This window comes from Glycine max, chromosome 8, assembly GCF_000004515.6.
Source record: "Glycine max cultivar Williams 82 chromosome 8, Glycine_max_v4.0, whole genome shotgun sequence".
Lineage (NCBI taxonomy): Eukaryota > Viridiplantae > Streptophyta > Magnoliopsida > Fabales > Fabaceae > Glycine > Glycine max.
This window is the reverse complement of record NC_038244.2, coordinates 4,475,243-4,495,052: the sequence shown is the minus strand read 5'-3', so window position 1 is coordinate 4,495,052 and position 19,810 is coordinate 4,475,243. Positions and strand designations below refer to the sequence as shown.

At 32.8% G+C, this 19,810-nt stretch overlaps 3 protein-coding genes across 4 annotated transcripts; all 3 read right to left on the bottom strand.

The window, feature by feature from the left end:
- Window positions 1-1,477: 1,477 nt before the first annotated feature.
- On the bottom strand, window positions 1,478-3,893 carry LOC100806927 (bifunctional riboflavin kinase/FMN phosphatase). Its single transcript, XM_014778715.2, has 6 exons — window positions 3,512-3,893; window positions 2,525-2,662; window positions 2,331-2,426; window positions 2,072-2,223; window positions 1,910-1,993; window positions 1,478-1,795 (listed from the first exon to the last, which is right to left on the bottom strand). The coding sequence occupies exons 2-6, from the start codon at window positions 2,646-2,648 to the stop codon at window positions 1,670-1,672; spliced, it is 582 nt and encodes a 193-aa protein (XP_014634201.1). The 5' UTR covers window positions 2,649-2,662; window positions 3,512-3,893; the 3' UTR covers window positions 1,478-1,669.
- Window positions 3,894-7,172: 3,279 nt separating this feature from the next.
- LOC100806393 (calmodulin-binding protein 60 B) lies at window positions 7,173-12,886 on the bottom strand. The gene is made up of 9 exons (XM_026129529.2): window positions 12,805-12,886; window positions 12,479-12,724; window positions 11,812-11,887; window positions 11,145-11,209; window positions 10,325-10,818; window positions 10,089-10,249; window positions 9,739-9,942; window positions 8,962-9,196; window positions 7,173-8,209 (listed from the first exon to the last, which is right to left on the bottom strand). The coding sequence occupies exons 2-9, from the start codon at window positions 12,565-12,567 to the stop codon at window positions 7,659-7,661; spliced, it is 1,875 nt and encodes a 624-aa protein (XP_025985314.1). The 5' UTR covers window positions 12,568-12,724; window positions 12,805-12,886; the 3' UTR covers window positions 7,173-7,658.
- Window positions 12,887-16,303: 3,417 nt separating this feature from the next.
- On the bottom strand, window positions 16,304-17,989 carry LOC100305880 (uncharacterized). 2 transcript variants are annotated; one of them, NR_174633.1, is made up of 4 exons: window positions 17,716-17,989; window positions 17,510-17,612; window positions 16,588-16,903; window positions 16,351-16,468 (listed from the first exon to the last, which is right to left on the bottom strand). NR_174633.1 is itself a non-coding variant. In NM_001251202.2 (3 exons), the coding sequence occupies exons 1-3, from the start codon at window positions 17,923-17,925 to the stop codon at window positions 16,653-16,655; spliced, it is 564 nt and encodes a 187-aa protein (NP_001238131.1). In that variant the 5' UTR covers window positions 17,926-17,978; the 3' UTR covers window positions 16,304-16,652. The 2 variants fall into 2 exon arrangements, 1 of the variants encoding a protein (NP_001238131.1); NM_001251202.2 differs by having other exon boundaries at window positions 16,304-16,903; window positions 17,716-17,978.
- Between the last annotated feature and the right edge of the window lie 1,821 nt (window positions 17,990-19,810).

The window sequence follows — 19,810 nt, the reverse complement described above, 5'->3', positions numbered from 1 at the left end:
TGGCAACACTAGAGCTCTAAGATATGTAGGTTAACTTGCCTCACATAAGCCTGCAAGTATATGGCTTGTGCTTGCAAAATAAATGGTCCTCATTTTATGAGACCTGCATATCATCGTGTAGCCTGCAAATTAACAGGCTGACCCGCAATCCAAAAAAACAAAGTGAAAAAAGAGTCAAATTTGCGCAATTAATCACAAAACTTTCTAAAGTAGTTATTGAATAATTTCTTATGTAGAAAATATAGTTGGTCTATCATTTTGTCTCCAAGCAATAAATGAGTACAATGAATCTGATTATACTAAATAACCTTAGTTAACTAGAAAATTTTGTCTCACAAGGAAAAAACAAATAAAGTTGTGCCTTTATTAGCTTTATTCAAAAGCTATTTTTATTGAACTAAATCTGAAAATTATCGAATCTATTGTCATTTAGTTTTTGTAATCTACATTACTTGACGAGGAATATTAAAAAATTGATCACTAAAATTAACTTACTAAAAAAGCTTGCAAGTAGCACGGAAAGCAAAAATTTTATTTATTTATGAAGTAAGCAGCAACGGGGGCGTCGCTTCCGGTTCCCGGTCTGCGAAATGGAAAGGAAAATGAATTAATTGTACGGAATGAATAGATTAGATTACAGTGGATAATGAGAATTGAATGAAGAGAAGAGGCGGAGAGTGTTGTCGTCGGGGAACCATCGGGTGACCTAAGAGAAGAGAGAAGCAGAAGTTGAATTTGGACGTTGCCGTTGGTTACATTGGATTCGGATTCAAGCACCTCTTCTTCTCCCATCGTTTCTGCTACTGGCACAACCTCGCTGCTAGAGATGGAAGCTTTAATTATAAGCGCCCAAAAAAACGAACTTTGTTATTTTTAACATCAACTTTAATTATAAAAAAAAGTATAATCAAAACTAAATCAATGTTTATGTGAAACAAAATTGATTTATAACTTCTTACTATAATGAAAAAAACATAGCTTTTGTTACTAAGAAAACAATATAAAATTTTAATTTAATCTGGAAAGTATTTTAATAAATCATTAATGGATTTGGATCATGTAAGTGGGCTAGGAGTAGGAATTCAATCCATTTAATTCATCCATGTACAAATCAATTAATCAATCCAACTATAAAAATAAAAAATCGTTGAAAATTGAAATGCGTCGCCATTTGTTGTTATATAATGATTCATCCAACATATTTTGTAGCTCATTAGATCAAATAAATCAAAACATAATTGGTTGAACACAAGTTTTTATAGTTTAACTTTTACCCATCCATTATAATTTAATTTAAATGTATTGTCCATTTGACACCGTATCTTGATTCATGACCTTACCTTTTTAATAGAGAAAAAACATAACAGTTGATTCATAGGAACATAGAACCCACGTAGGATATATGAGAGTTTTTGGCAAATCTCCTATAAGATATGTCAGGAGCTTAATGATCAAAATCCCCAATAGGCATGTCAGATAGTAAAAGGCAAACAATGACTATTTTTTTCAAGCATTTCTTATGCATGTTCCAAATCACATTGCATTGTGATGATTATCATAGGCTATAATATGCAAACTGCTTTTGAGTTGAATAACTGGATTATAGACTTACAACAATTAACACCAGGGTTTTCTTTGACAAGAAGCTATGGGATCAGAAAAAATGGTACTAAGAGCTTCTCAAATACGAATCATTCTTAAAACTTGAATACAAGGGAAGATCAAGGGCCCTCTCAGCAACTCTTCGATCTTCATGAATTTTAGCTACCAAGCTTTCAAGGGATGGAAAATTGGCCTGTTATGCACAATGCCCAATTTTAGTGAAACTTGAAAAGTATATGAAGGACAGTACAAGGATGACGAGGAGAAAAATAGTAGAAGCGAATATAATATACACATTCAACTATACCTCGGGACGTATGTAACCAACTATAACAAGCCGCAGTTCTTCTCCATAGAAATCTTCGTTGAAGTCATGAAGTAACCATGGTTCCTACAACAAAAAGGCATAGATAATACAAAAATTCACAGGCAAGTAGTTATATCTGGAGGTGTGCAGTAAAACACTTACTATAGTCTTCTCTTTGTTGTTGAAATAAGGATTCCAACCAATGCTCATCACCATTTTAAAAACACCTCTGGCTGACAATCCAGCCCAATCAAAATAAACTCCCGCAGGATGCTCTGAAAGGAGATCTGAATAGCCCTTTGTTGATAAATTTGCTGGAAGAAAATAGCGTACAAATTACTATTAATATAATCATAGATCACAGATTGTTTAAGACAGTATAATAGACCAAAAATTGTTCAAGAAATAAGTTGACACAAACCTGTAGGGATCCCAAGTACCTTCGAGTCACGACCAAATCCCTTAACGACAGGACCAACAATATACCAAGGATCTAGGGGCAAAGTTCCCTCCACCCCTGCAAAAATTTAAAATACTAGTTCAAATATAAATGACATACAATAAAAGAAACACAACACATACAAAAAGGACTATCTTAAAGTATTTGGGGTATACAATCTTCAAATGGAGGCAGACCCCACTTTTCAAGTCGCAAATCAAGTAGGGAATTGATCACCTCATCTGCTGCAGTATAGAGATGCAACTGTTTTGGAAGTGATGGTACAGCAACTACTTCCATTTCAGCAGTCTTACCTGCAGTAACCCCAGGTCTGAAGTAGTCAGGTATACATGATTTTAGAAACAAGATATAGAGGAAAAGGAAGTATCCAGTAGACATAGAGAGAAAAAAGTCTATGATTAAAATCACTACCAAGTCTACCATTCACTTTTAGAAACCTTGTAGGAACTAAGCAAGCAATCTTCACCTATTGTACAGAGCTATGATATTTACAACATAGTGGACCATAATGGAAGGGGAGGGTTCAACCAAAATGTAGTACGAGTCAAACAGTGCTTATTTTGTGTATCATGTTCATGTCAAAGAAACATATAACATGACAGTGCTAGACAAATCCTTTGAAATTAATATTGTAAACTAAATTCTGAAGCCTAGTTCAAAGTATCAAAAGAGTTTCATGGGATATGGACACAGTTCTAGAAAGTGGTGACAAGCCAAGACCTATATCAATTGAAAGTGAGGAGATATCATAAATTAAATTTAAATCATAATAAGAGAGAAAATGGTAATTCAATCTGAACACACATGCACAAAGGAATATTATGGGGGAACTTTGTTGAGAGGAAAGAAAATATTATATGGATTCTCTCAAATTTCTATCACAAGACACTAAATCTCTCTTCATCAATCACATAAGGTGTGTTTGATATACATTGAGGGACGGTACAAGCAATTGAGCAAAGCAACACAGTAGGAGTTACAATACAGCTTTTTTTTTTTTTTTTTTTTCTGTCCATGCTTGAATCTAATTTTGGAGGTGAAGCAGGGAATTGCAATGGGTGTGATTCCAATTGGGTTGGGCTTGCTAATTGTTCTCCATTGGAATTAATGGGGTTTGGCCAAACTGATGAGTATTTTTTTACCTTTTTAAGTAGTGTGGTACTGGGACAAAAAAGTCTCATATTCCTGCGACGCCAACTCCCCCTCCGGCAGGACCTTGCCGTGCGCTTCAGGTCTTCAAAATTCAGTAACGCTTCTCACTCACCTTTTTATTCTTCTTCTTGACTTCTTGGCATTGTTGAAGGCGTCGAAGGTAGCCTGAGGTTTGAGAAGTGTGGTAGGTGTTGCCGTGCTGCACAAGGTTATCAGATCAGGGGAAAGGGGACAAGGGTGTCACCCTGATCCGGAATAATTAATTATTCTTAAATATAAAAAATTATACTATTTCGAAATAGGTGTTTTGTAATGGGTTTTTGAATTATTTATTCCTATTTGCGAAATAGAAATAAGTAATTCGAAAAATCATTTCATAATATTTATTTCAAAATACAACTTTTATATTCTAAAATAATTAATCTTGAAAGATAATATTCTTTCAAAATGTCCATTCTAAAATAGGGCGAAAGGGTGTTCACAGTGGCGAAAGAGTGTTTGTTGACGGTGGAGGAGGAGGGGAAGAAGTCGGTGCCGGTCAGGATATTTGTATCCATTCAGGTCTTTTGAGGTGTGCAAGAAGCAAAATACGGGGTGCAGGAAGTAAAATAAAATAGAATCAACATCACATATGAGCAAATGGTGAATTTAGTTTTTGGAATTTGTATTTTATTATTAGAAACTAAGAAAAAATTAAATACGTTTGATGTTTTTAAAATTAGAGTTTCTATGAGGTACCTAAAATTAATCTTTTTCTCTTGTCATTCTGGTCTTGTCCAAGAACTTAAGTGATAATGATAGCATAAGTTTAAGAAAAAAAATATTAATTTTAGCAACTTAAATGAAATCTTATAAAATTTGAGAAATTTATTTAAATTTTTCTTAGTTTCAAAAGACTAAAATGACAGTGAAATATAAAATTAGAAACTAAATTGACCATTACTTGTTAACAGCAAATGTAAGTTTGATGGTGTTTCTTCACGGATTTTAATGTTAATATGTTAGGATGTTTTCCTTTCCATTAAAAAATCTAAGCGGAGATAAAATAATTTACCCATTTCTTTTTTTTTTTTTCCATTTACCTATTAATGTAAATATTTGAATTAGAGTTGAATGTAAAAATGTGAGACTCATACTAATTTTAAAATTTATTATTTTAAATATATTCAGGTGTAAATCAACCAAACACAGGTAAGGAAATATTTTAATATTATTTATATACTTTTTTCCCCTGGTTGAAAGCGAAATACATAAAAAGAAATCTGTGTTCTTTTAACAGAGGCAACGGACGTATTTATTTTATTCCTTTTATACGATCGAACATAGATAGCGATCGGATACATATAAAGCATGAAGAAGTTTTTGTTTCTCCTTATTGTACATTTATTCAATTAGACTTTTATATATATATATATATATTGGATTGCTGACACGACTCAATTCACTTTGCCGTTCACACACACCCATTGGCCCACAAAGATAGTGTTACAGTTGATATTAGGATTGATCTCAAGGAATTGGCGTTCCTGAAGAATGAACCTTTGAGTGATGGTGAAGCAAGTTTCACCTTCTTCTACGCCATGGATTATGCTACATACTGGGTCTGCAACTGCAAAATTTATATAATAATTATTAGATTAGATTGTAGTTTATTATTATTATTATCATTATATAATCTATTATAGTCTCATCATCGTACTGTTGCATTAATTCTAAAATCTCACTTCTCTACAGACTAGCTCCACAATCACTAAATGATAAGGTTTGATTGAAATTGAATTTGAAAATTTTAAATAAGATCCCAAATTTAAGTTTGAATCTTATAGATAAAAAAAATGCTATTAAGAATAATTGATCAATCAGATTTTTTTATATTTTGCATGTTATGATAAAAAAAAAACTATTGAAATTAGACACCATAACTATTTATTGCCCCACAACAAAGTACATTATATAAAAGCTATAGACAAGTTTTGCCAATAGCACTTGGGAATCACTCAATATATATATATATATATATATATATATATATATATATATATATATATATATATATATATATATATATATATATATATATATATATATTACTGACTAATTAAAAATGCAATTGCACATACCGGTTGGTGTTGGTCGACTTTCAGCTATAAACATGGTAATGAGAAGAAATGATAAAATCAGAGCAAAGCTGATGCTACTAAACTTCATCATTCTTCCTCTTTAAATCCCCTTACGTATCTCTACCGTTAGTGTTGTGATTTTAGGCAGTGAACTTTTAGTTTATATAGGAAAAAACAAAGCTGCATAGGGACAACTAGTTTTCGAGGTATGTCATTGTGTTTTAAGATTAAAGCCGGCTATACCTTAATATTAGTTTCCTAGGCAAGTCATTAGATTTTAAAATGTTAATTTCTAGGCTGCAACATGTATATTATGTTGGATATTAGTGGCCTATTGATGGGTACGTTTTTGCAATGCATGCTGTTTGTGGCAGGCTGTAGCCGCTCTCACAAAAGTCACAACCATATATTCTTCACATTGGCTGTGAAATGTAAGTGAGAGTGTTAATTTGGATGTGAAATTTTTTGGTTGATAAGCAATTAATCTTCGGGGAGGTGGTGCTTCCAATGCAATAGACCAAAACTTTTCTTCCTCCTTATCCTGCAAAACGAGATATACTAGTGAAGATGGATGGCATACCACTTGATTTTGAAATATTTTATGAAGGAAATAATATCAACACCAATTCATAAATTCAATTTGGTCAAATAGTATTATAATAAAATATTTTCTTTTAATTTTGAACAATATTTGATGAAACATGACTAATTAAGTGTGTGTTTAGTTAAACTCACTTTCAAAAATAAAAAAGAGCATTCCTATAGTAGTTTTTTTTCACCGCCAGTAACCTTAAGTGTAACTATTTCGCAACCATGTCCTATTTTAAATATAAAATTACTCATTCATCATAAATAATATTGTTATTGTTTTCGTAAAAAAAAAAATCTAATTTATATCTATTTGCAAACATGTCTCCCACGGTGGGAAAACATTTTATATCCATTTGATTAACTCAATTTAGGGTGCCCCCTGTGATGCACTAAGAAGTTTGTTTTAAGAATGTGATGGACCTTAGTAGGTTTTTTTGTGAAAACCTAATGGACCTGCAAGACAACGAGGCTTGGAAGATGTCAGAGATCCAATGGACGCCATGACAATGGTTCATCATTATGGAAAATATCGAGCCAATGCTTCATCTGCTTAGAAGTAGAAGGAGTAAAATTGAAAAAAATGGTAATTAATTTTTAGGAAGGATCAGATTTGTGGATCTTATACCATTATAATCATTAATTATAAACTGATTATACTTAACTGTAGGATATCTGCACCTAGAGTTTAATTACATGCAGTCTATTTGGTTTATGAATATATAGGAATAAGAAGGAAAAGCCCAAAAGATGGGTGATGCATATTGTGCATGACTGCATGTATGCATATTGTGGATACAAGAATTCCAAATTAGGAAATTAGCAAAATAGGTTTCCGGTTAAGGTAAAAACTAATCGAATTTCTGAACCGGAAACCTATTTTGCTAATTTCCTAATTTGGAAATCTATTTCCTCTACTTTTATTATAATGCCACAGAGCAACTATAAAACAAACTTCAGTTGGGTTGAAAATCATCTAGCTAGCTTACTATACAGAATTGAATACAACCTGGTAAATGCTGTAAAGATCCTAGTAGCTAGCTCCTTGTGATTTCACTTGGAGCTTGCCAAGTTTAAGCAGCATTCCAACAACATGCTTCAGTTTAAAAACGAGCAAACCTTCGAGTCTTTACAACTTGGATGCAGGAAAACATCACAAGCAAAGCAGTTAAAGAAGAGATGTTGCAGAATGATATTCTTCTACAGACAGAGGTCTATGCACAACTGTTTATGGATCAAGGCACAGTGGAATCTTTAAGTTAAGTCTGCACCAAATAATTCAGTCCAGATTTCATATCCTTGCTCGTGCTATGAGATTTCAGCATGACACCAATTCTGAATGTCATGAAAGACTAAGAAACCTTGGATACTATAACCAGAAAAATTATTGTTCAGATCACTAAATATCAGTAATGCCCCCCCAAGATCTCTATGGGTCATCCAGTTCAACGAGCTGTGCACGTCTCTCAGCAGCCTGTTTCCGAATAAAAATACCCCATCTTAAAGCAGCCTTCAGCTTGAGCCAGCCCACAACAGCTTTTCCCGAGGAACGGTTTGGTTCATCATCAAAATTGTAGCCCATGGGGTTTGCAGAAATGTATGTAGATGAACTAGGGTACCCATCATCCTGAGCATTAAGGGTAGGATGTGATTGGCCTCCCATGTTAAAAATACGGAGAAGATGCTGCATATCGTTATTTTCTAGCATCTCATTACTTCTAATACGAATTTCCTCCTCTGGGAAGTACTCTTCAGCTCCTCTGTAAGTAGGATTTGAAATGGTGAGAGGCTCAAAACCATGCGTGGATGATTGTGGAGGACCAACAGTCCGCCCATTTTCATTTCTTGGAAGTTGGGTATGGTGTGAAACACTCATCAACTGGTTTTGCAGTGGAAATGCATTATCATCAAACTGAATGGAAGAATTAAGATTAGGATGTGGTTGCAAGGAGAATCTGGAAGCTGTCCCATCATGATAACCTGCAGACATTCATGTCTGGTCAGCAGTCAAAAAATTCTCATTGGCTCACCATTTTTTAAGATCGATTATAAGCAAGACAAGTCTACAAAGATTAATGTGGAATGTAAATAGCTCACTGCATTGTTCTGTGATGCTGTCATTCTCTTCTACTGTCAATCATCAAATGTGTTTAAATTGTTCACCATGTGAGGCACTAAAAATTTATTATATCTAAATCATGTCCTGCACGCTAAGTACCATTTGCTAACATTATTGGTTTAACCAGGGAAAGTTGAGGTAGGAGTATTCAAAAACCAATTCAATCTAACAAAAGTTGAAAAAATCAAACCTAACCTAAAACGAAGGTTTATTTATTTCCTCTATTAAAATAAAACTCATATCAAACCCAATAAACTAATCCAATCCAAATTACTTTTTATTGGATTGGATTTGAATTTAGTACTAAATTGATTGAATGATAAAGTAAAATAAATTCATGGGATTGGATTTAACGAATTTTCTCTTACAAATCCAATACTAAGAACAACATAAAAATCTGTCCACTTTGAGAGAACATGGGTTTTGAAGAGATAAATATTATGGGTACTGGGTGTATGAACAAAGTGAAGAAAAAAATATAGAAAAGAAAAACTGCAGGAAAAAAAATAGAGGGGGGGGGGGGGGGGGGATCAGAAAATAATATAAACCAGAAATAACAGCAAGAACCTTTTGCTTTTGTTGCTAATAATTTTTTTAAATACGAAATATATACCTCCAACGGCTACTCCTGAATCCACTGAAGGCTGGCCAGGATGTAATGGAAGTGGCAAAGCTGGGATGGATATCTGCTGAAGTGAGTTTGAATATTCATGGGAAGTCATTGGAGCCTGAGGATGAGTGGTATCCAAAGTCTTATCCTCGTTGTCATTTATCAGAGACTTCCCATCATACTCAATAACATGCATCCAATTATCATATGCCTTCTTCACCAACGTGTCTACATAAACCTACAACAGAAATCGTTGGCAATTTCAGAAAATTCATCGTTTTTTCCCCCTATGGTTTTGAAGAACTTTTAACATCTTTGTAATCTCCACTTATTCTTTTATGGAAAAAAATCCCCATCTTATCTTCTTAACACTTATAAGCCTATATTAAGTGGTAAAGCCAACTGCCAAGCTGATTTATTTAAACAAAGTTTCAGGAACAACAATAATTATAGATACCCTATGCCTGAGTATGAAGTTAAAGACTAGCAAAAATTTTAGGACCACTAGAAAGACTCCAAGAATAAAACAAAACTAAGCAAAAATATTGCAGCCAAGCACAGGACATTGTTATATTAATAACATTGGGAAGCCAATTATGTGTATAGTCTATTTTAGTTAGATGCTTTATACATCACTTGTGCAAATAACCAGATTGCACGGAAAAACAGAACTTTTATTATATGGCATAAGAAATCAGGTTAATCATATCATGGAAGAAACTCAACGGTGTGGTCTGAATTCAACCACAAATGGAAAATTTTCTGCGATAGTGCTCTTACCTTCTGATTCTCGGAGAGAGAATCAGCTGAGTAATATTGGTCGTTGGCAATTAAGCCGCTTAATTCATAAATATTATTGAAAACAACACCCACATTTCTTGCATCATCAGGATAGTATACATAAAGTTTTCCACTGAGAACACAAGTCTTTGCATGCTCAACAAGAATATCCCACATCTTATTTGACATGCCGCTCCCAAGAATCTACAATAAGGAAGTATAGTTAACCAAATAAATCCTTTGACATATAAAATAATTTTACATCATCAATTCAAATACAAATCAAAAAGAATTGAACATTTGGTCAATTGACATTAAAATCCTAAATGGACAAAAATCTAGATTCTTACATTCCGCAATCTCTGAGGGTCTCTGACCACAAATCTTAAGAAGTCTTCAACCGTATATATTCCAGCTTTATTTAGCCTTTTGTGAAATGACCCATCCTTACCAATCTTCTCCAGTCTCCAGACCTCATCATTCAAGGCAGGCGGGTAGTGTTTCTTGTATACTATAATTCAATTGAAGTTTCATTACAACAATTCTCTAGAAAGATATAACAAATATAAGGAAGTTATGAACTTACATTCTCCACGATGATCCTTAACTGTGAAAGGTTCTGATTTGGCTTCACGGATACGCATTTCCTCACAACAACCTGAGGCAACTTTCAGCCCCAATCTAAACTTCCTACTCCTTATCCAGCTAGAGTTGTCTGTAAATGTAAGCTCACCAAGTGTACCTAAACCCTCCTTCAGTGTGACTTGCAGATCACCAGTTAGAAGAGGCCTTTTTCCTTCCCGCTCTTTCACAATATGACTATCAAACTCTTCTTCATCCCAATTATCATCATCCTCATTATTGAAATCTCCCTCTAGTACAATAACATCTAGCCTGACACATGACTCTGGCCCTGATGTGACAATATGGCCAGTATTTGCATCAATCAAAACAATATGTATGGATGTCCCTTGCTCACCCTCCACTTTCCCACCAGTAAAGAGGGGAAGGGATAGCCTGGTCTTGAAGTGCAATTGTAAAATTTTGCCATCAGGGCCTTCTATCCACTTTGGGGAAGACCTGAATTTTACATTGAGTATTAGAGAGACCAATTATAGATATTATAAACTCATGGCGATAAATAATATCAGATGAACCTAATACTAATCACAGAATAGATATGGGTCACTAAATTTTAGACTTTAAAATGTAACAGAATCTCCATTAGCATAATAGACCATCTGTCTAATTCCATCTTTCCAACCTCAAGCAAAGCAAGTTATTGCAGGATATAATCTTGCTAATTGCCATTAAACCATAAGCAGCAAAAGAGCAGGAGAACCATGCGTGATGTACATTCATCTGATTTAAACATTTTCTTTAACAAGAGGGAACAAAAAAAATACCTGCCAGTATTATTAAGCTTGGCAGGGCCTAGTTTTGCCAAAGCACGCTCAACTTCTTCACTAACCTGTTCAGCAGCAAGCATTAAAATAAGAAATAAGATATGTCCTTGATCAAACATTATTCATGCAAAAGTAGCATGCATTCACTTTATTTATAAAGCTATTTCATTAAATTATATTTGACAACACTCAAACCTACACACTGCAGAACAACTTATTCCAGAAAGCCTCTGATGGATGAGTAAAATGGGTGACCTAGGGCATAAGGCTCCCACCTAATGAGGCTTGGGATGGGTATAAGAAGCCTTACCCTCCCACAGCAGAGAAAGCTGTTTCTAGCATGTTAGAGGACGTTTCCTCTCATAGATGAGTAAATGGAAAAAATGAAATACATAAACTTCTACAGTTTTGAATCTGAGATTACTAATTTCCTACCCAATTCCATGTAAGCCTGAGATCAAGTCAAGGCCTACCAGCTTGAAGTACAGTAAATTTTAGCTACAGGCCAGCAACCAGAGGTTGTAGTTTATGTGGCTGATTAGGTGAGCAGTAAAATATGCAAGTGATAACTTCAGGTACTATTGACCAATAAATAAACTAAAATTTTCACAAAATTAACAGATTAGCATATTAAGAATAAATACCACAATGAACTGAATTTTCTTACAACTCTGCGTAGAATAGGCTCCAGTGATGAGCAAAGTTTCTGCAGACTGTCCACCTTCAGGGCCTCAACAATTACACTGCAAAATAACATAAACAATGAATATAAGAAATTACTAGATATATAACCAAGTTTAAGACACCAAATTAAGCTTGAACATATAGAAACATAACTGCTTAAGTATAACACTAAGAAATAGCCAATCACGCCCCCACAGGGATTCCTTTCTTAGTTACATACTCATCTATTGAGATTTGAGACACAAACTCAGTTGAATTCACGTTCTTTCACACTTGACTAGTCAAAAACATTGCTGCGATTTTTTCCTTTTAAAAAAATTAAGCTAGCAATTACAATGCGACAATTCTAACTTCTCTATCAACTTTTCTGCAAACTCACTACTTCTCTATCAATTTTCATGCAAACATTGTAGCCTAAACCTCAAGGTTTTAAAAAAGTCTGTTATTGCAATTTTGGCCGCAATATCAACAAGGTTTTTCAAGCGTCCGCCACCGCAATTACGGCCGCATTTATCTGCAATTTCCCGCAACATCAATAAATGCGACGAAACCGCATCTGCGACCCATATTTAAAACCTTGCGCAAACCTAGCAACGAAGTAGGAACAAAACAATCCAAAAACGGAAGAGCACAACGCAATTAGCATTTACCTAGCCAACGCAGGTCGTTTCCGATCAGGCTGACCTTCTTCGGCGGAAGCCAAATCCAAACCTCGCTTCTCTTGCGCCCTTCCGTGCATTGTTCCAATCACAAACCTGTTTGGTTCTCGAGAAAGCGAAAGAAAAAGAGAAAAAAGAAAAAAGCACGGTGGCGGCGGCGGCGGCGGCACACAAGGTGACTAAGTAGGTTTTCTCAGTCAGGTAAGCTTCAACAGTTCATTTTCAGTTGACAGAAACCTAAACAAACATAAATAAGCGGCAAATAAAATACTAGTACTAAAATGGAAAATGTTATGATGCGAGTTAGTTAGCCCCACTTTTGCTTTCGCTTTTTTATGAGCCAGCCAAACCGCCGTGCATGGTTGTCGCCATGCATTCTGTGTTTGGTTTCATGTTTAGAATTGATTTTTAAGTTTAGAATTTATTTTAAATTCATCTTTAAATGTTTTGAAATTAATATAATTTTTTTATCAGATTTAAAATTTTATACCAAATTTTATTTTATGATAAAAATATTATAACATAAATCATATATTTTATAATCAAATTTAAACAAAATCAATTTTATTTAATTTTATCAATGTATAATCCTAACAAATCTAAAAAAAGGTGGGATGCGAAAGATCGTAAAAGTACGAAATGCGGGAAACTTCGAGGAAACGTCTCAGAATTTTGTTTTTGGGGGTCACAATGCTATTTTGCACTCTGACGCTTGTTTTGTCGCATGCCTCAAAACAAACGTGCCACTCCGAAAACTCCTTTTAATCTCTTTTCTTCTCGCTTTATTGGGCTTTCGTTCGGTGGGGAATCTTTCACGTTGTTTTTTTTATTCTTCCACGTGGCGAGCTTTGGTTGGTCGGTTCCTGACAGGTGGTTCAGTACGCAGCCGTCAGATCTTTCCGTAGTTCTGTTTTATTTACCTCGTCCTAGGTTCGGTTTCAGTTTTACGCTTTTACTAGGGACAATAATACTATAATAGTAATAATACACCCTTTATTCTTTATTCTTCTTTTTCTTTTCTTGGATTCTAAGATGGAAGATGCTCAACATCTACTCTAAATTAAGGAGAGTGAACAAAAATGATCAAATATTAAGTGATGTGAGAGAAAAAAAAAATTGCTTTGATAATTTAAGAAATTTATGAATTTGAACTCTATAAAATTTTGACATATTTACATTATGATGATGAAGATCAGATGTGTTATATTTTATTTAAAAGATGAAAATTAAAATATATAATCAAAATATGAATCATTTAATCTATATTGAACGGTTTAGATTCAGAATTATAAGATTGCGTGGAAGTAAATTGAATTTCATTATTCACAATAACCTAGACAAAAGATAAAACAACAACAATTAAGAACAAACCTCAAAGGGTATATAATCACTAAACTAACATGTGATGTGTGATAATAGAATCCTTTATTTTATTATTTCATTCTGTACGAGTTAAGAGATTCACAATATTGATGATTTATTAGAGGTAGATTTTGTCTTCATGTGTAGTAGAACAATTCATTCGTTGTTTGAGTGGATTATATTAACAGATACTTGTAAGAAAAACGTTCCAAAACTTACACAGTGAGAAAATGAGAATGATAGAGGTTTGTACGAATTCTCATGCCTACCCGAGTGAAGATAATAATATTCCTTATATAAAGCTACTATAAGATATATCTCATAGTTGTGTGGGATCAACTTAATAATTGAGAACATGCAACAGCCTGAGAATGCAAGATTTGGCCTTGCATACTTGTGTTGTGTGATCCTTGCTTAAATCTTTTAGAACACAGAGCGGGCATTGAAGGCGATGGGTGATAATTATACCGAACTCAAACACGCATAAAGTGTCAGAACACATTAAATTGTCAATTGGCTTTTATAGAAATGAAGAGAATTTGTTAACAGATATAGTAGGGTAGGGAGGATATATAACGATAAATAAGAGATGGTTACATGTGTATAATTCTTTTCTTTTTGTAAAAACTAATCCTCAAAGGACGGGTAAGCACGATTTTGAAAATAAGGATTTATATCCACTTCCAAAATTATTTTCTAAAACGTTTTTTTTCTTTGCGAAGAATATATATATATATATATATAAACCCAATATCTTATTTCAAATACATAATATAATGATAGACACTGGAATACAAGTTTGCCCTTATTTCAAATGCAAAATAAAATTTGCAAAGAAAAATTAATAAGTAAAATGGAAGTTCAAACATTTTGTCAAATAGAAGCCATTAAAGCCCCTAGTGCTACAAAAGAAAACATCAATCTAAGCCAAAATATGAGACAGAACAAAGTCCCTTTGGAGTTGTTTCGAATTTTATGTTGTGAATGCTTTAGAACAAGAAAGAGGGACTCTGAGATTAATTATAAATTTTCGTCATCCTTCATCTATCCGCAACACCAAAACATGAGACAGAAGAATGCGTGTAAAAAATTCTATTTGACATTAACATTGATTTTAAATATAACTAACGTAGAATAAGATTATATATATCAATTATACATATAATTGATGAACAAATGAAAAATGATTAACATCAATTTCTCAACTCAAGATGATGCCTCCGGTTATGGTATAAATAGGAGACATAAAAATGTCACTTAAAATAGTGTCTCTTACATCTTATATGACAAAAAAAAAAAAAAACTCATATCATGTAAATTATTTTCATACTACACTATTTAAGTATTTTGTTTTTTATTTTTATCCATTTTTGTAAAAAAATTGTAAAAAGACTTTCTGATTAGTAACAAATAGTTCCAAGTGGGCATAAACATATTCATTGAGTAGCTCTCTTGGTCCGTTCTTGCAAAATTAAAGACATTTTTTCCTTATATGGATATTTTCCTCTTAATGAGCAGTCATTTTTCTCTTCTCAAATTTACTATTGAGGTTCATTTAAACCTGCAATGGTTGTCAAAAGATCCTATCAAGCCCTTGCATAAGACGCAACTCACTTTTGAAAGAACCAAGCCTTATAAAGACAAATATTTTAATTTTGGTCAAATAACATCCTCGAAGTTTTATCAAATTTTCTGTTAAGTCACCATACTCTAGAAGCTTTCAACTAAATTCTTATTGTTTTCAAGCTTTTGCAACTAACCAGAAAGCCAACAGTCATTTGAACTTTTTAAATTTTGGGCGATAAGGCATTAAACATTTTTTGTTAAGGTTTTTTTCCTAGGTTGGTATTTCTTGGTTAAGGTTTAAATGAAACCAACTGCAACAGGTTTGATCTTGAAACAAGCTGCAACTTACTATTAGGCTTATCAGAATAAATACATTACCTAACTCATCAAATTTAACATTACTACGGTAACGGGTTATATAAAATAAAGCTGATTAAAATCTTGTTTAGATAATATTTTAAAAGTATTTATAAAAGAAGAAATAAGAGGGTAAAATACATTTAATCTTTTCCACAAGTTAAAATCAACCTTAACTTTTGAAGAAGTTAATGAAAAAACTTCTATTTAGAATATGTTTGGATACAAACTAGAAGTCCTTTTTGAGAGCTTATCTACTAAAAAAAAGCTTTATATTTTCAGTAGAAAAACTCTTAAAATCACTAATGGATTTATCCAAACAGGCCTTAAGTTAAGTGGATAATAAGTTGATTTCAGCTTACACAAGAAGCTCAATTCATTTTATCTTATCTTCTATTACATACATAAATTTATCTAAACAAAACCCAAGAGATCTTGATTCATTATAACTCTCCATATAAAGATGAATCATAGCGCCCCAAAAGAAACTGAAAGCCTTCTCAGAAACTAACATTTGAAACAATAAAAAGAGAAAAGAAATGAAAAACTAATAATTAAAATATGTGAATGAAGTAAATGTATAATACACAATAGATTACCGATTAACCAAAAGAAAAGGAGAAAAATTAGGTGTTTCTTCCATAACTCTTGAATCCCCAAAATGGAAAGTCAGGAATAGCCCTGAAGAAGAAACTCCTGTCATGGACATTAGGAACCAGTTAGGTAACCAACTAGATGAAACACGTCCAAATCCTGCAATATGAAAGCATGAGTTTTCACTTCTAGGAAGCCAAATTACTGCACTTAAAAAGCACCTCCACAAAAACACACTTCATCGTAGACTTGGAATGTTCTGAAGATGCAAGATGCTTAGCTTCCATTACTTCTTGCCCTGCTTCTTTCCTTTCTTCTTATCTCTCTTACTTGATGGCCTTGGCCGAGACCTCTGTTTTGCAACCTTCTTGAAAGATTTCTTATTACTTATAGGTACCCCTTGCCTTTTATCAGACACAACAGAAGGAGGGATCACTGCTGCCTCCTTCCTCTCACTAGGATAACTACCGTCCTCAGGGTTGATCTCACTTGTTACAACAGTGACTTTCAGATCATCATTCTCGTATGTCTTTGTTTCTTTAATCAATAGAAGGTAAATTCAATCACCAAATGTGAGTCACAACCCAAATGCACAAAGGAAATCAATCACACATCACATTTTAAAATTCCACTAAATAGCCTCGGATTCAAAACATAAAGTAAACAAACTTCGGACAGGTTTTACTAAAGCCTTTCAATAGCGTGTTTGGATTAGCTTCATGCTGATAATCAAATAATTTGAATTTCTCAAGATGAAGGCGTGAAGGTACTGCAACAAATAGTTAGTTCTACTTTTACATTCATAGTATCGCCATGATTGTGTGGGATAAAATTGATTCTTGTAAGTTATCCAAACACACTACAAGTCTAGAAGTTACTTATGTCCCAGTAAATCTTAAGCACAACACGAATCCATGGCTTAGGTCCTAGTTCTCTCATTAAGCTTATGTATAACCTAATTTGTAGAAACTCTCTCATTTAGCTTCTCCAAGAAAGCTGATTTTGACTCATGTATAAACTAATCTTAGCTGCTTATGAGAAAAGCTAAATTCATTTACATTCTTATCAATAATTGAAAAAAAAAAACAATGCAACTTAGAGGAATATTCCAATTGACAGAGCCAAAGAGTTAAGAAAATGTACCAGCAATAGATTCAACTTGCTCCTCGGTTTCTTCTTGGTCCCCATCAATTTCATCAGGTGGTGGCACGCCTCCATTAAGAACATGTTCTCTTTCCAACTTCCTCTGCAAAATAAGTCCAATAAAAACAGATAGCAAAACTAAACAAAATAAAATAAAAATCCAAATTTCTAGAAACCCTAATAATATGATAGCAAAGGGAGAGTACCCTTTTGCGTTCCTCGGTGCGTTTGCGGCGCAGAGCCTCGTTCTGTTGCTTCTGGGCTTCCTTTCTTCTCTTCTTCTTGCGCTTGTGAAAGCCGGTGACGTAGTCAGTGAGATCTTTCTCGTTGAAAGTGATGCCCAAAGCTTTGTTCTTCAGAGCCCTCTTCTTCAGGTGCGCTCCTTTGCGCTGTTGTTGCACTGCCTCCACTTCCATCCCGCAATCAACCAAAACCTAGATTACACAACTCCTTTTCTTTTCATTGCTACACATGTTTGTGATTTATTATTATTGTTTTAAACAAGGTAACATTTTATATTTAAGGAATAAGGATGTCTTTTTTTCAGGCCACTATTTATTTTATTAGTATAATTAAAATAAAATAAAAAATCACGTGAATAGTAGTATAAGATATAGAGAATTCAATTTTTTTATTACTTTAATATATTTAAAATAAATAAAGATAATTTTTATCTTTAATATTTTTAATTATCACTTTCATCTTTGTTTTTAAATTGAATTTCAATATATTTTAGAAAAAATATCAATAGTTAAAAATAACCTTATAACTAAATATAATTTGTTTATCATAAATCTAAAATATAACTCATGCATTTAAAATATTTGTTTATAACTAATTTTAATTATAATGTAATTCATAAATGCAAAGATGTTTTTATAATAAATTTTAATGATAATATAACTTATATATTAACAAAAGAAAATTATATGGACTAAGTACATTGAAAAAATTGTTTAGAGACTAGAGTAGAACTTACAAAAACTTTAGGGACAAAAATATAATTAATCCAATAGTTTATAATATTTCAGAAAAAAATATTATAAGCTTTTACAAAAATAAATCATGTCATGAAAATTCAAATATAAAATATTTAAATTTGTATAATTTATATTTTTCATTTATATATTTTGGTACTTTATAAAAATATTTTATTAATTTTTTTATTATCAATATTATAAAAAATAAAATAATAAGATTAGTATCAAGTTATTTTCTTATTTTTTTTCTTTATTTAAAAAATAAATTATCTTATGGGGAATTTTTTTTATTACACATACAAATAAAAGAAAATCCTTGTGAGAGCAATGGCCCTTGCAAAATTATACATGCATCGCCAATGATCATTGTGCATGAAATACTTGAATATTATTTAATCTTGATTGTCTCAATAAAATAATTAATTAAAATTTAAAGAATCATTTATATTTAATTGCATAGGACAAAAAGAACGATTAAAGATAAAATTCAAATTAAATGACGAATATAAAATATTTTTTTTTTATATTTCGAGTGGTATGTTTTTTAATTGTTTTGGATTGGGGGTAGAATAGATCCATGTATGATGTATCACACAGCCACTTATGACACGGCACAATCTATTTTCTATTCAATGCATCACCTCAACTTGTGACTCTTGTAAAATGCTAACACGTAATACTCCCTCCGGAGTACACACATCAATTTTTTGTTCCTTACTCCCGAGAGTGGCAGAAAAAACAATGCATAACAAATTGTTATACCTCTAAAAAAACAAATTGCTTTAATGCAGAAACAAGAAGAAAGAAGAGAAGGAGGAGAAAAAGAAGAAGAATGAATAAATTGCAAAAAAAGAGTAGAGAATAAATGAAAGAAGAGTAATACCCTATGCAACACGTAACACGTAAGTAATACCCTAAACAATTCATTAGTCGAAATTTCTTCCCTTTAATTTTTCTCACTTTTTTTTTAACTTAATACTTATTGTAGTATTGGAAGCAAGAAAGGTTCATGAGAAGATTGAAGATTGGAAAAGCCAAGAAGAGCAAGAAGAAATCGCCAACTTAAAGACTTCTCGAAAGAGAAAAAGCGATTACGAAGCATCAGTCTTTGAGTGACACGAAAAAAGTAATTCCTAATATAGAATTCCTTCTCCTAGTACTCCTTTTCTCAACTTTTTCTTTATAATTTTTTTTTATCAACTTTAATTTAGTGATAAGAATTTTAATCAAATAATTAAAGGTTAATTGACAAGTTGATCATGCATGTGGCTGTGGTCTAAGATGTACATTACTATTAAATTTCTTGTGAGAGTAAAAGACG